The sequence below is a fragment of the Staurois parvus genome, unplaced genomic scaffold (genome assembly GCF_062004578.1).
Source record: "Staurois parvus isolate SC_StPar_1 unplaced genomic scaffold, SC_StPar_1.0 ptg001200l, whole genome shotgun sequence".
Lineage (NCBI taxonomy): Eukaryota > Metazoa > Chordata > Amphibia > Anura > Ranidae > Staurois > Staurois parvus.
This window is the reverse complement of record NW_028318996.1, coordinates 2,291,689-2,305,264: the sequence shown is the minus strand read 5'-3', so window position 1 is coordinate 2,305,264 and position 13,576 is coordinate 2,291,689. Positions and strand designations below refer to the sequence as shown.

The following is a 13,576-nucleotide window of genomic DNA, read 5'->3' as shown; positions in this document are numbered from 1 at the left end:
CCTCCATAACTGAAAGAATGAAAATGCAATGAATGAAAGGGGTGGGCCAGGGACAGTCAAGCTTGGGAGGAAATTTCTGGATGATGCTGGGCAGGAAATGAGTTGTGGCTTGCTGCAGAATGAGAAACTCACAGTGTGCAGCAAAAGCAGAGTAAGTCATTTCAGTCCAGGAGAGGAGCCTGTACAACTGTGCAAGACTGAAGGAATGTATAGAGTTCAGCTTTAAGAGTGCACATCTCACCTCCGAGATCCCTGTTGTTTTATAGAGGTGGATTTCTCTTTCTTATTATGAGATCAGTGTTATCCATTGTATCATTACTTGTCATCTGATCAACAAATGTTTAACTGCAATCCATCAAAAATGTTTTGAATCTACATTTTTTTATACGAAAATGAACCTTGCTGCAATTGATCGTCTTCTCAACATCTGGTCACAGTTCTTCTCCCCTTCTTCAATACATGGGTACTGTAGGGGATCGTGTTTGTCGGTCCAAGGGCGGTCGGTGTTTGTTGGCTCTGGGGAGGGAGGGCTGTGTGGGCTCAGTCACTGGGTGGGGTGCCATTGGTGTGGGTGGTCATACGTTGGTGGGTGCTGAGCCTGGCATCTTCAATGTTATAGTGTTCCACCCGACATGTGCCACAGACCACCTGTGTGATGACAGAGAGGATGCAGCTCTGCCTGGCTATGAATCGCACAATAGAGGTGGATAAGTACAGGCTATTCTTCCTGTCTACAGCTTTCCCATCTTACTGCTCATCAGCCACAACTGAGACGAGGGACGTGGGTACATATATACTGCTACCAGCCAGGGGCGGACCGACCATTTGTAACTGGGGTCAGTAGGGGGCCCCATGAGATGCCCCTGGTACCTTTCATAGGCTTTTTTGGGTGTGGTTTGAGTGTGGGTGAAGACACAGGGGCCCCATGATCCCCAATTGTCTGGGGGCCCCATGAGTTGTCAGTCCACCCCTGCTACCAGCTACAACATACTCTCTGCACATCTTCATCACCTCTCCTCCATGCGTAAGGCTGGATATACACAAGTAGATTTTCAAACAAAAATGCGTACAAAAATTCTCAGTATACTCGACGGCTTAACAGATGTTGTTTGAAAATTTCATTTGCTTTTAACACTTGATTTTGGGGTGAATGGACTTCACTGCACCAAAGCTACATACACTGGTAAAAATTTGCTGATTCAAAAAAAAAAAAAAATCCAGCTCCAATGAATTTTCTCGTTACTGCGGTCAAAAATGTATACTGATTTGACTCCACTGATGATTAGAAAACCAAACAAACGTTCCCCCCCTAAAAGGGGAAGTTCCGCTCTTCCTCTTTCTCCCCCTCTCCTCCTTCAGATTTGGCACATCATTTTTTTTGGGGGGAAAGCAGGTACTTGTTTTTGATAGGTATCCGCTCCCCCACTTCAGATCAGATTGCCACAATGACCTGAGAAGATGTTTGGCCCCCTCCTCCCTCCACAGGGACATGTCACAGGTCCTGGAAAGCTGCAGGACCAATCAGATAGCACGGTGTGGCTCGCACATGTGCAGTGAGCAGCCAGCTATGAAGCCACAAGCTGTCACAGCCAGATGCCCACAGTTAGTATGCCGGTGCGGGGACTGAAGCCTGGTGTAGACACTGGCTGGGTGAGGACACCGCTGGATCCTGGGGCAGGTGAGTGTCTAATTATTCAAAGTCAGTTGATACAGTTTTTGTAGCTGCTGACTTTTAATTTTCTAATAGAGGACTGAAGAACCACTTTAAAATGAAAATATTAGTTTGAAAATCTACTAGTGTATACCCAGCTTAACTTTAGGTTCACATCTTTGCAGTTTGCTTTGGATCTGTTTCTGCAGTGCTTTTTGCAGTGCATTTTGCATTTTTGCACGTGTTTTTGACACGTTTTGGTGGTGTTTTTGATGCATTTTGTGTTTTTTTTCCAACTTGTTGATGGGCAGATTAAAAAGAAAAACGCAGCAAAACGCACAACATGCATTTCTGCAGCATCTCCATGAAGTCTATTGAACCTAAAAAGCAACATTTTGCTTTTAAAAAGTCCTTGACCCTTTCCAAAAAATGCAGCGGGTGAAAACATGGAGATGTGAACCTGTCCCATAGTTAACCATGTTAAATGGACTGTAGTGCATTTCTGCAAAATGCAGAATGCATCGCAAAATGGTTAGGTGTGAACCTAGACTAAGTCTGGGTATACATTATACTAATTAAAGAAGGTGTTTGCTGTCAAATGTGATATGCCGCATATAATTTTGACATGTCTGCAATGCTTTGCTTGGGTACAAACCTTAGTGCCCACTGTGTTAGGTTTTAGATGGGCAGTCAGGGGGCTGTAAAAACACGGATCAACCACCTGTTTTTACCACCCCTTTGTTGCACATGTAAATGAGGCCTGTGAGGCCAAAAATGCTCAACAAAGCTCATGTATCTTTTCATGCTTCTAGCTCCAAGAAACTGAGCCACAATGGAATAGACGGAATGTTGTCATGTGTAGCGAAATGCATGAAAATGTTGGATAAACGCTTAGGTGTTAATGGAGGCCCAAGCATCAAAGTGTAAGTACTGAGGACCGCCCATATTGTGGAAGCACCACCAATAAGATTGAAGCCTAACCTGGAAAATGAATTTTAGAAGTTGGAGAATGACAGTCGTTTGTCCTGGCACAAGGATATATGAGGCCCACTATGTGTGTGTAAGCATTACCATGAATATTCATGCGAGTTTCTATGAGATCACCGACTATTCGCACAATTTCACGCTCACTTTCAGTTACAATATTCCAATTCCAGTAGCAGAACTCTGTGATTAAACTACTTCTCATCAATTCGCCGGAGCCCTGGTCTGACAGTTTGTAATGACAGTCTTCTTCTGTCTAATAAAAGAGGTTGTTGAAGCTCAGCGCAGTAAATGGTGTTTTCAGAGACTCTTTTCTTATTTCATTATGCTATGAAAGTCTGTATTACAGGGGGGGGGGGGGCTGTTTATTTCTGCTTCTCAAAACTTTATTTTTATTTAAATGTGTACAAAATAGATTTTTGTGTGGCCAACACAGCTTTATATTATTGGCACAAGGGATCATGACTACTGCTATGTCATCATCATTTAGGGTGTCTTGGGGAAGACCACCCTGCATTACCTGGGGTTTCCAAGGTCCATTCCTATCATCATGCATGAGATATACTGTAATTGCCCCAACATGCTCTGGGGATGCAGGGACCTACCTGGTACAGCTCCCAGAAGGCCATCTGTATAACTCAAACCGTCCTGAATGGCCTCTCACAATTATAAAGCAGGGGCTTTACTCTAAGTGGCTCCTGGACCTCCATGTTCCTCAAAAACCATGAGTGAGGACCAAGCTATGTTAAAGTCCAGATGCAGTTTATTCATATTTGAAGCCTATTAAAAAAGCCAACATATTTCAGCTATAATACTTACCTGTCTGTTTGTTGGCGACACGTATGGAACCGACTGCTCTCTTACCTGCTGCCTGGACCTGACTACTCTTATATTTGCTGCCTGCCATGACTTCTGCTCAGATGCAACTACTCTTGTCTCCCACATTCTGAACAGTCTCTGCACTGGTAGTGTACCCCCCTAAAGAGCCGCTCGTAGATTGGTCTATTTCCTTCCCTCAGCTCGTATACAACCAGACACACAGCATTTCTGAAAGTCTCTCTGACTCAAAAAGCAGTCTAGGGGTTTTTTTTGTGGTTTTTATTTTTGGGTAGAACTTGAATAGGGATATGGATACCCTGGAACTGTAGAACGTGGACAGGTTTAGGGCTGCTAGCTTTCTGGCTGCACTTGTCCACTTATTTACAAAAAGCAACAAAAGGGACTTGTGCTCCTTCAGCTGTATCTGTACAACGCCTGATGGTATTGCACCCCTGCTTGGCTATACTGGCACACTTCAATCTGTACTCTACTTTAGCAACAAGTCCCATAGAATCTCCCAGCTGCCTGTGATCCTGCCTTCTCCTCAAGACTAAAGCACTAAACAGTTACCCTAGGAGTACTGGGATTTTGTACTCACTCCCACAGGACCATTGGTTGCCTCCTTCCAATATCCACCAAGCTCTTTTCTTGTGAGGGAGACACAGATTCACTCAGCCTCAAGGACAGCTTGGGCTCCCTCCCATGGCTTCCTTTCCAGCCTTCCTCCCCTGAGCTCTCTCTTGACTCCCTGGATTCCTGGGAATTCTCTTTCTTCAGGTTCCCCAGCTAGTCCTAGCTAGGACCCTCTTTGCCTTTGCTGGCTCCTTCCCTGGTTTCTGCCCAGGAGGGTTAGGCCCCTCAACAGGGGTCTCCTCCTGGCTGGACCATGGATTTCTTCCTTACACCAGCATGCTGCAGACTCCCCTTATTGCTGAGGCTCAGACTATTTAAGGGCTCTTCCCCCACCTTCTTGGCACACCTCCCCATTGGTGGAAATTCTATAAATATTAGGCTACCACCTGAATGCCCCTATGTTCGGGAAACCATCAGATAGTTCCAGAATACAGGGGGAAGTAGCAGCCTGTGAAACCCCGAGCAGCCCTAACCAAACAACCCCCCCCCCAGTACCACTGATTACAGTGGAACCAAACTAAATTTACTTCACAGGAGGTGCACACCATTGCCCTTCTATCCCAGAAACCCCTTGATGCAGTGATCCTAAGGGTCATCACCTGGTGTCAGTTTGCAGGAAAGAAAACCAGGAACCACTAAGGATTCCTGTCCATCTCCACCATCAGGAGATCTGAGGAAGACCAACTTGGGTGAGCTTGTGTCACCTGCCATCATAACAGCCACCAATTGTTTTATATTTTTATCAATATATGAGACCCTACATGAAGCTGACCCATCTGTGAGGTCTGTTATTTCAACTCTTCTCAAATGTTGAGGATGTGATTGAACACTATGTATATAACTGTGTGATTACCACACAATTGATGGAAAACGTATCTACAACCAGAATAGTGACATCACTCATTTGTGAGTCCATGAAAACATCCCCGAGGGATGAGCAGGTCGCTGTGTCTTCATAGCTGAGGGTGATGACACCTCTGTGTATCTGGGGCCCCTTCATCATAAAAGCCGCTAAAAGATTCAAATCCTGTTGGAGACAGAAAGTAAACTCTGTTCATCCCGGACGTTTTCCTTACATCGCATTGACAGCATACTAACACTTTACACCAGCAAATAACATTACAACAGCACACAATGAATGACACCGGAGTGCGGTGTCACGGAGCGCAGACACAGCAATTACAGATTTACCTTGTAGGACAATGGAGGGACGATGGCAATATTCCCCTTCCAATGCTCATTATTTTCACTGGTAGAAAAAGGAGACAACGGAGAACCGTAGCTATTATGATTTGGTGCTGCCACCTTCTCGTCCTTCTGTCCAAAGCCATGAGTCCTTTATGATCATTGAAACTCTGATAATGGATCAGTGGCTATCAGCAAGGTCGATCAATATTCCATCCAGGCTCAGCAACATTGATATCCTACAGCTATAAGACATTTGAAATGGCAATGATTGCATTATATTTATTTATTAATAATTTTTAAAGCTGAAATTCAACCTTGCACAGTTGTACCGGATTTTCTCCTGTACTGAAATAGCTTACTCTGATTTCACTGCACACTGTGAGCTTCTCACAGTGTACATTAGAAGCTGTAGCAAGTCAGTTAAAGCCTGTCTCACTTCTTGGTTGGAGGATGTCCAGCATTATCTAGCCCTTTTCTAAATTAGGGGGTCCTATAAGAGGGTAAGCTGCTTTCCTGTAGGTGGTGTTTTTTTTGTTTAACACAAGCAAATGGTGAGTGAAGACATTGACTTATGTAGTGCCCTCCTCCAGATAGGCTGCTCAGTAAATTTTGTTTTCGGCTCCATTGTAGGGAATGGAGCGGTGGTTGATCATGAAGGTCTACTCAGAATTTCCTGAGCTGAGAGTTTGACTACTCACACATTCCTCTGAACGTTTCCAGAGCATAAGGCTGGGATATTAAAATGATCAGTTGAATATTTAATCATGCTCCAGCCAATCCCTGGTACAAGGTGTCCAAAGGTTGCTGGGGAGTTGATAAATGTGCAGGAGGCCTGAGCAGATTGTCCTTTTCCCTCAAGGGAGGATTCCGGTTCTCCTGGAGGGGCTGTTGCCTCTGTGAGATAGCCAGAGAGACAAGAAATTGTAGTCTGGGCCTCAGTAGCTGCTGCTGAAGAAGATTTCTAGAGGATTATTTGTTGGAGGGCACTATCCTGAAGTCCAGGTCTGGAGAAGGATCTTTGTTGTCTCCCTCACTGAGGATCTACCTGTGGATTCAGGGGGGCAGACAGCTCTTGGGACACTGTAAGTAAGGACTTTGCTGTGGACTGGTATTTGTGCAAGTTCCAGAAGGGAACTAAGCGCCAGAAGCTGCTATATGGACTGGGACTGCTACCATAGGGTCCTAGATATACTGGCCATTCCCTATTACCTCCAGAAAAAGCTGTTGTGAGAAGATTAGTGGGAAGTTTGTCCTCCCATTATTGCTATTGATCATTTTGGAGAGACCCTAGACCCCTCTCCTTTTAAAGTTCTTCTTCTTCTTAGCAATTAATTCTAAAAAGACATCTCCTAGCTGAGACTGAATTGTTGGTGTGCGTGGGACTGTGATTGTGTGACCAGCAGTCAGTACTGGGACAGGTTTGTCCAGTGACCAGGGCAAGTATGTGGAACTGCGCTCCCTCCCCCGCTGCTAATGCATGATGTAGAATGGGTGTACCACCCTGTGCCCTATCTTCTGCCCTCTTGCTCTGGCTGCCCATGGTTGGCATGGAGTGTGTAGTCAGTCGCTTGCTTTCTAACAGCTAGAAGGTAGTTGCACATGCACAGTGTGTTTTTGTGTCAGCTATGGGTGGGATGGAGAGTGGGCACATTGAAGCATGATGTGACAGCAGTAACTGTCAAAGCCGAAATGAAGCCATGGTTCGCTGGTTGCCAGCCATGGATCTGCAGTGTGCAGTGAGGGGGCAAACTCCTCCACCTCTGTGCCCCCGGGCAGCTGCCCCTCTTGCCCTCCCCTTGTTCCAGCCCTGCCGGCAGCCTCTGTACTATTTGGGAGAACCTAGGCATAACCGCAGCGGTGAACACTCCACACAGTATATATATTTCTTCACAGTGTATGCAGTGCTTCCTTAATACCTAGTTTTATATAATAAGTATTTTAGGATGATGGCACCCATGGACAAATCATTTCTTCTATTTACTTGGACAGGCTCTGTGTACATGACGATCTAGGACGTATCAAGAATCCCCTTAATCTTCAGCCATTACACGTGTGACTGATTTGTGACAATAATATGTCAGATTTTTAGACTCTGGGGTTAAGTCCCAGGCCTGTGGAATAATTGCCTTGGTGAAAAGCCGTGGCCTGCAGCCTGTACACGTGGGTGAGACAGCCGTGTCCTGTCCTGTTCTAATGTGAAACGGGGAAAGTGCTATGAGGCAGGTTGGGAAGGTCAGGAAAAGGACAATTTTAATAGCGTAGGTGGGGACAGGCGAGGTATACAACTCTCCCCGGGGGCATCCACAAAGGAAAGTGAGTGAGGAAGTTATACAGTAAAGCAGTTATCACACTGGCAGGTGGGGAAATAAAGGAAGGAGATTAGAATAGGAAACAGGACCTGTAGAAACCTGCAGAGGGGAACGGAGATCAGTACAACGAGATGGCCTATGTTAGCTCTATCCTGGGATGTGACAGAACCCAACGTGCCCTCCGTGTGCCCCCAGTCATACTGGGAATTTGCTGGGTGCCCCAAGACGTGGCCCAGACACGCTGCTCTCCGATAGAAAGCTTTCACAAAGCTGGATCCCGGCCACAAATAACACAGGATCTGCCAAAGAGCCGAGGAATTCAAACAATCAAAATTGTTCTCAAACTGGCACAAATGAAAATGAGCAATTCCATTGCAGCCAGCCGCCAGACAAACACTTTTATGTGTCCTTATAAACGATTACATAAAACAATGCCTACACAGCACCATGGCACTGCATCGGCCGGAATATCTGCACAATGGCGCACACCGCCCATGCCAGCCTATGTGGGCGAAATACAGGTTTGTGTTCCATTTGTGATTTCTAAAAAAACGCGGCTTGGCAGCAACAGGAATAATTCTGTCAGCAACAGTCACTTTTTCATAGTCCTGCAATCACATTGTTCTTTTCCAAACTTTGTTTTTTAATTTATATTGGTAAAGAGGAAATGAAGTTGTGTCCAAATAAAGTGCCAGAATAAAGTGCCAGAAATAACACTTTGTAATGTATATGCCGTCAGGAAACGTAAAAGTAAAGTACAACTATGGCCAAATTAACCTCTTCCTACCCATGTAATGCATATGTGCAGTGGAAAAGAGGATTGGTGGTACTGCCCACAGACCGCACATATGTGTCCACAGACAGCCAAGGTTTCTGTGCTGAGAGCACGCTGTACAGTGACCAGGATGTCTTAGCAGCTCCCTGCCACTAGTAATGATTGGGACACAACAGAACCGGGACAGTCAATCACAATGGTCACATGACCAGGCAGTCCTTCCTGTCCCTTGGGTGTAAAGACCCTGTTAAAGGAGAAATCTGGGAATCGGCAGGAAGGTGATAAAAAATACAGGTCAAACCATTTTTCAACAATTTATCCTGTACTAAAGAAACCAGTCTACTAAGGGTGACAACACTGTTTTCACTGTAGTGAATTAACTGCCGTGTTGTCACCCCATGCAGTGGCATCCTGTGATACACTATATTGCCAAAAGTATTGGGACACCCCTCCAAATCATTGGATTCAGGTGTTCCAATCACCTCCATGGTCACAGGTGTATAAAATCAAGCACCTAGGCATGCAGACTGCTTCTACACACATTTGTTAAAGAATGGGTCGCTCTCAGGAGCTCCGTGAATTCAAGCGTGGTCCCGTGATAGGTTGCCACCTGTGCAATAAGTTCTTCTGTGCAATTTCCTGGCTACTAAATATTCCACGGTCAACTGTTAGTGGTGCTATAACAAAGTGGAAGCAACTGGGAACAACAGCAACTCAGCCACCAAGTGGTAGGTCATGTAAAATGTATAAAGGCATTGCTTTGTAGGAGCAATATTAATGTTGTCACCGCTGATAACCTTTCCTGCCAATCAGAGCAGAATGTATCCAGACAAGATGAAGATTTCATTGCTTTGCAAAGAATGCATTAAAGAAATACATAAAAGGTTAGGCAGTTGTGGGAACGGGGATCAGACAGTGAAATTTGCCTATAGAGAGATTTTAAATGCACACCAGGAACCAGTCTGATATTGCCTTCAAGTCATCTGCTCTGCCTCCCATTATGAGTATTCCGCAGCTATTAAAGTCTCTCACAAACGAGCAGTACAGATTTCCTGCTGGAGTGTGAGACAATCTCATGATCGCATTGCTGTAATCTCTCATCTCCATTGTAAACTCTTGGGAATGGAGAGAGAAGAGACATGGTGCTTCACAGGCAGCCCGCCTACCAGCATGCAGGAAAAGAATAAGCTTCTAATAACTTAAAGTGGCTGTAAACCTTAGACATAAAATATATCAACAAAATATAAACTGTGTACCTCTATAGCATGTATTTGTCTCAATCCAGAGCACTAAGTGTTATTTCTGTTTGCTGCCTCCTTCCTCTGCTATCAGCATAAGTCATTACTGTCCAGTTTTTCTGACACCAACAGAAAAAGGTGACAGGGGAGGGAGGTCCAGCACACAGCCTGTGATTGACATCCTCAGTTCTGTTCCTGTGTGCTGTGTGAAAAGGGGGCGTGTCCCTTCTCTCCAATCAGCTCTCCTCACTGAGTGTAACTTCATCTCCTCACTCCCTACTTTATGAAAGCTCAGACAAGCTGTATAACTTATGCACTTTGAACAGTTGTAGAGGAGAAGAGGATGCAGATAAACAGGTACAACTTATAAAAGAGGATTTGTTTCATCTCTGTGTATCAGCTGAGGACAGTCACTTTTCCAGGTATATGTTATGGTTTACAACCACAACCACCAAAAAACTATCCAAGAAGATGTAAAGACTTTGTATTATTCGGCAGAGGTTCCAGAGGAATTTGTATGTTATGTACAGTATATGTAAGATAATAAAAAAACCTTGTATTTATTCTCCCCCAGCCTCCTTCCTGTGGTTGTTGCAGTGGTCCTATATGAGATTGGGATTGATAATGATTATGGCTAATTCATTTATAAGGGGTTTGGCTGCTTCAATAACAGAGGATATTTGAGACTCTGGGTAAGGGAAGGTCAGAGGGTCTTTGAGACTCGGGGTAAGGGAAGGTCAGAGGGTCTTTGAGACTCGGGGTAAGGGAAGGTCAGAGGGTCTTTGAGACTCTGGGTAAGGGAAGGTCAGAGGGTCTTTGAGACTCGGGGTAAGGGAAGGTCAGAGGGTCTTTGAGACTCTGGGTAAGGGAAGGTCAAACTGCAGGGGCGGACTGACAACTCATGGGGCCCCCGGGCAATAGGGGATCATGGGGCCCCTGTGTCCTTGCCCAAACTCAAAAAAGCCTATGAAAAAGGTACCAGGGGCATCCTACTGACCCCGGACCCTCGGGCAGTGCCCGAGTTTCCAAATGGTTAGTCCGCCCCTGGGTCAGAGGGTCTTTGAGACTCTGGGCAAGGGAAGGTCAGAGGGTCTTTGAGACTCTGGGTAAGTGAAGGTCAGAGGGTCTTTGAGACTCTGGGTAAGGGAAGGTCAGAGGGTCTTTGAGACTCGGGGTAAGGGAAGGTCAGAGGGTCTTTGAGACTCTGGATAAGGGAAGGTCAGAGGGTATTTGAGACTCTGGGTAAGGGAAGGTCAGAGGGTCTTTGAGACTCTGGGTAAGGGAAGGTCAGAGGGTCTTTGAGACTCTTGGTAAGGGAAGGTCAGAGGGTCTTTGAGACTCTGGGTAAGGGAAGGTCAGAGGGTCTTTGAGACTCTGGGTAAGGGAAGGTCAGAGGGTCTTTGAAACGCTGGGTAAGTGAAGGTGCAGGAGAACCCAGATGTATCCGGAGACAAGATATTCCAACTGTGTCTTTATCCATAATACTAACCATCATGTTTGGAGGGTGTTGGGGTGCCCTCTCCTGCAGGGTTTATCATACTTGGGGAAGCACTGCTGCTATCGTCTTCCTATATCTCTCCACCAAGCATTATCCACCCTAAAAAAGGGGCTCCTAAGACTCCCCCAAAACACATTGGCTGGTTTTATGTGTCACTGAGCACATAAGAAGGCACAATCGGGATAGGCTGTCTTCAGATCTTTTCATTTTGTCTTTCTTGCCTTACTCACAGCTTTCTTTTAGACATTTGTATGAACGTGTTTATATTGTTATTCTGATTGGAATTTTTGTCCTCTGTGCAGGACCTGTGCGGAGCCTCTACCTGCGACACTCTAGGCATGGCGGATGTGGGCACCATGTGCGATCCGAAACGCAGCTGCTCAGTGATAGAGGACGATGGTCTGCCATCCGCCTTCACAACAGCACATGAGCTGGGTGAGTCTTCCCTCCACATTCAACACCAAGGGCCTCATATGTATAACTGAGATGGTGCCGGAGACAAAAAAAACACTGCAACTGTGTTAGTCTCAAATCTTAGAGAAAATGTTACCCAATCAATGAAAGTAGAAGCATGGCCTTGTGTTATGAAAACTATGTGCAGAACGTAATTAATAAATCCATCTGTACTTACAGTTTTCTCTTATTGCCCGCTGTACAAATACCTCTTGATCCTGCCTAATGCAGCTGCCTGTGATGGCCTGACAACAATGCTGCACTGCTCCTCCAATTCAGAGCAGAGCTGTCACCTTCATGTAGGCTGTGCACTAATATGATAGGATGAGAAGATGCACCAGGGGTGTGTCTATCAGCATTGTCACTAGTCTGTAGCCTATCCATCAGTCCCTGGCCACACCTAGTCCATCCCACTGCTTCCTTGGATTGACAGCACTGCAGCTGCGGCTGAAACCCTCCCACTGTGAGCTGCAGTGTCTAGGAGGGGGAACGTGTGAGATGCAAATGAAGGAGAATTTGGTTCAGTCAGGGAAGGTAAGGGAAGTTTGTTGTTACTTTATGAGGCTTGTGTAACTGGAGTTGGACTTGTTTAGACTGCCATTCAGGAGTCTTTAGCTGTACTTTAATGGGAATGTGCTAATTGGGTTTAGATCTACTTTTGAACAGTACTTTGACAACTATTTTGACAATAACAGTGTCCCTGTATATTATACTTGCCGCCAATACTGTATACACAGACTATAGGAAAGTGTCCACTCTTGCACCATTCTTACCCTGCAGCATATATCTGGGGTTTGGATACGTGGACCCTTTGATGACATTTTCTGCATGCTGTCAGTCGGGAGGAGAGACCATTGTGCAGTATATCTCATAGCAGAGCTGTGATGATGAATAACGTGTCCAGAAATACAGACATTTCTTTGTGGATAAATCGGGCGGCTGCACACAGAGATGAGAGGGTGCAAACAATTCACAGACTGCTTATTTCCTTCCTGAGCCAGTGTGGTCAGAGTCTGGGTTTGGCAGCAGCACAGGATCCAGAAATACGCTGACATCTCTGCACTGACTCTTCTCCGGTGCTGCCTTCTGCCACCCATACCAGCATGGCACTGAAATGGCCAGGAGTAGCCAACACATGAGCGGACATACTGTGTGTGATATAGCTCAGAGCCAAAAGGATAAAGAGGACAGCAAGGTGTAGGTGGCAGAGGTCACATTGTAGGTGCCCCGTGAGTTCTGGGTGAAGGCTGGACCCTGCTAGGTGGTACCATGTAATGATGGCATAAATATGCATCGATCAACGCAGGCTCAACACAAGGTCACAGTTGTCTTCTATGTGCCCTGTTCACAACATACAAGTGGTGGTTTGTGTTGCATAAAAATGCAGCAAGTCTACATTTTAATGCTGCACAATGTACAAAAACATGTTAAAATGCATGGCAGAGTGTCACAACATGTCATTGTACATAGAGTCAAATGAAGTGAGACGGTCAGATTCTGCTGCTTTGTTATAGGAGACAATCAGAGCCTGCTGTGGTCTTCTAACATACCAGCTACCAGCATGCAGTAGTCCTGAACCCCAACACTATCTGTGGCCCGGTACATCTGATTGTCTTCACATTGCTGGTAACATGCAGTTTGCCATCCTACCCCAGCATTTCACTTTCTTCATTCTCCCTCTCAGGCATATTGGTGTTCATCGTTAGAATAGAACTTTCTGGATACATAGTGATTACACAGCGTATGCCCCCCCTGCAGACAGACTGGAATCTACGTACCTCCAGCAATTCAAAGCACTGAGAAGAATGTCCTCCAAGTGTTACCAATCACATGTACACTCTCCTTCTGATCTTCCCAACCACTATAGCCCGGGTTGGAGAAGTTTCTTTCTGCTTGGATTAGGGAAGCTGTAAATCTGATCATCCTAACTTCAGTTCTGGGCGGCATGCGGTGCTCATTAAATCAGAGTAAAGTGCAAGTGGAGGCCAGCCTCTGCAATAGGATGATCATGATGAAGGGGGCTCATTC

The 13,576-nt window shown here is 45.6% G+C and overlaps 1 protein-coding gene across 1 annotated transcript in view; it reads left to right on the top strand.

Moving 5' to 3' along the window:
- ADAMTS15 (ADAM metallopeptidase with thrombospondin type 1 motif 15) overlaps window positions 1-13,576 on the top strand; it is a 77,910-nt gene that overhangs the window by 37,151 nt on the left and 27,183 nt on the right. The window contains exon 2 of the mRNA XM_089660074.1: window positions 11,398-11,530. Coding sequence (XP_089516200.1) covers window positions 11,398-11,530 — 133 coding nt within the window. The remainder of the gene's footprint in view (window positions 1-11,397; window positions 11,531-13,576) is intronic.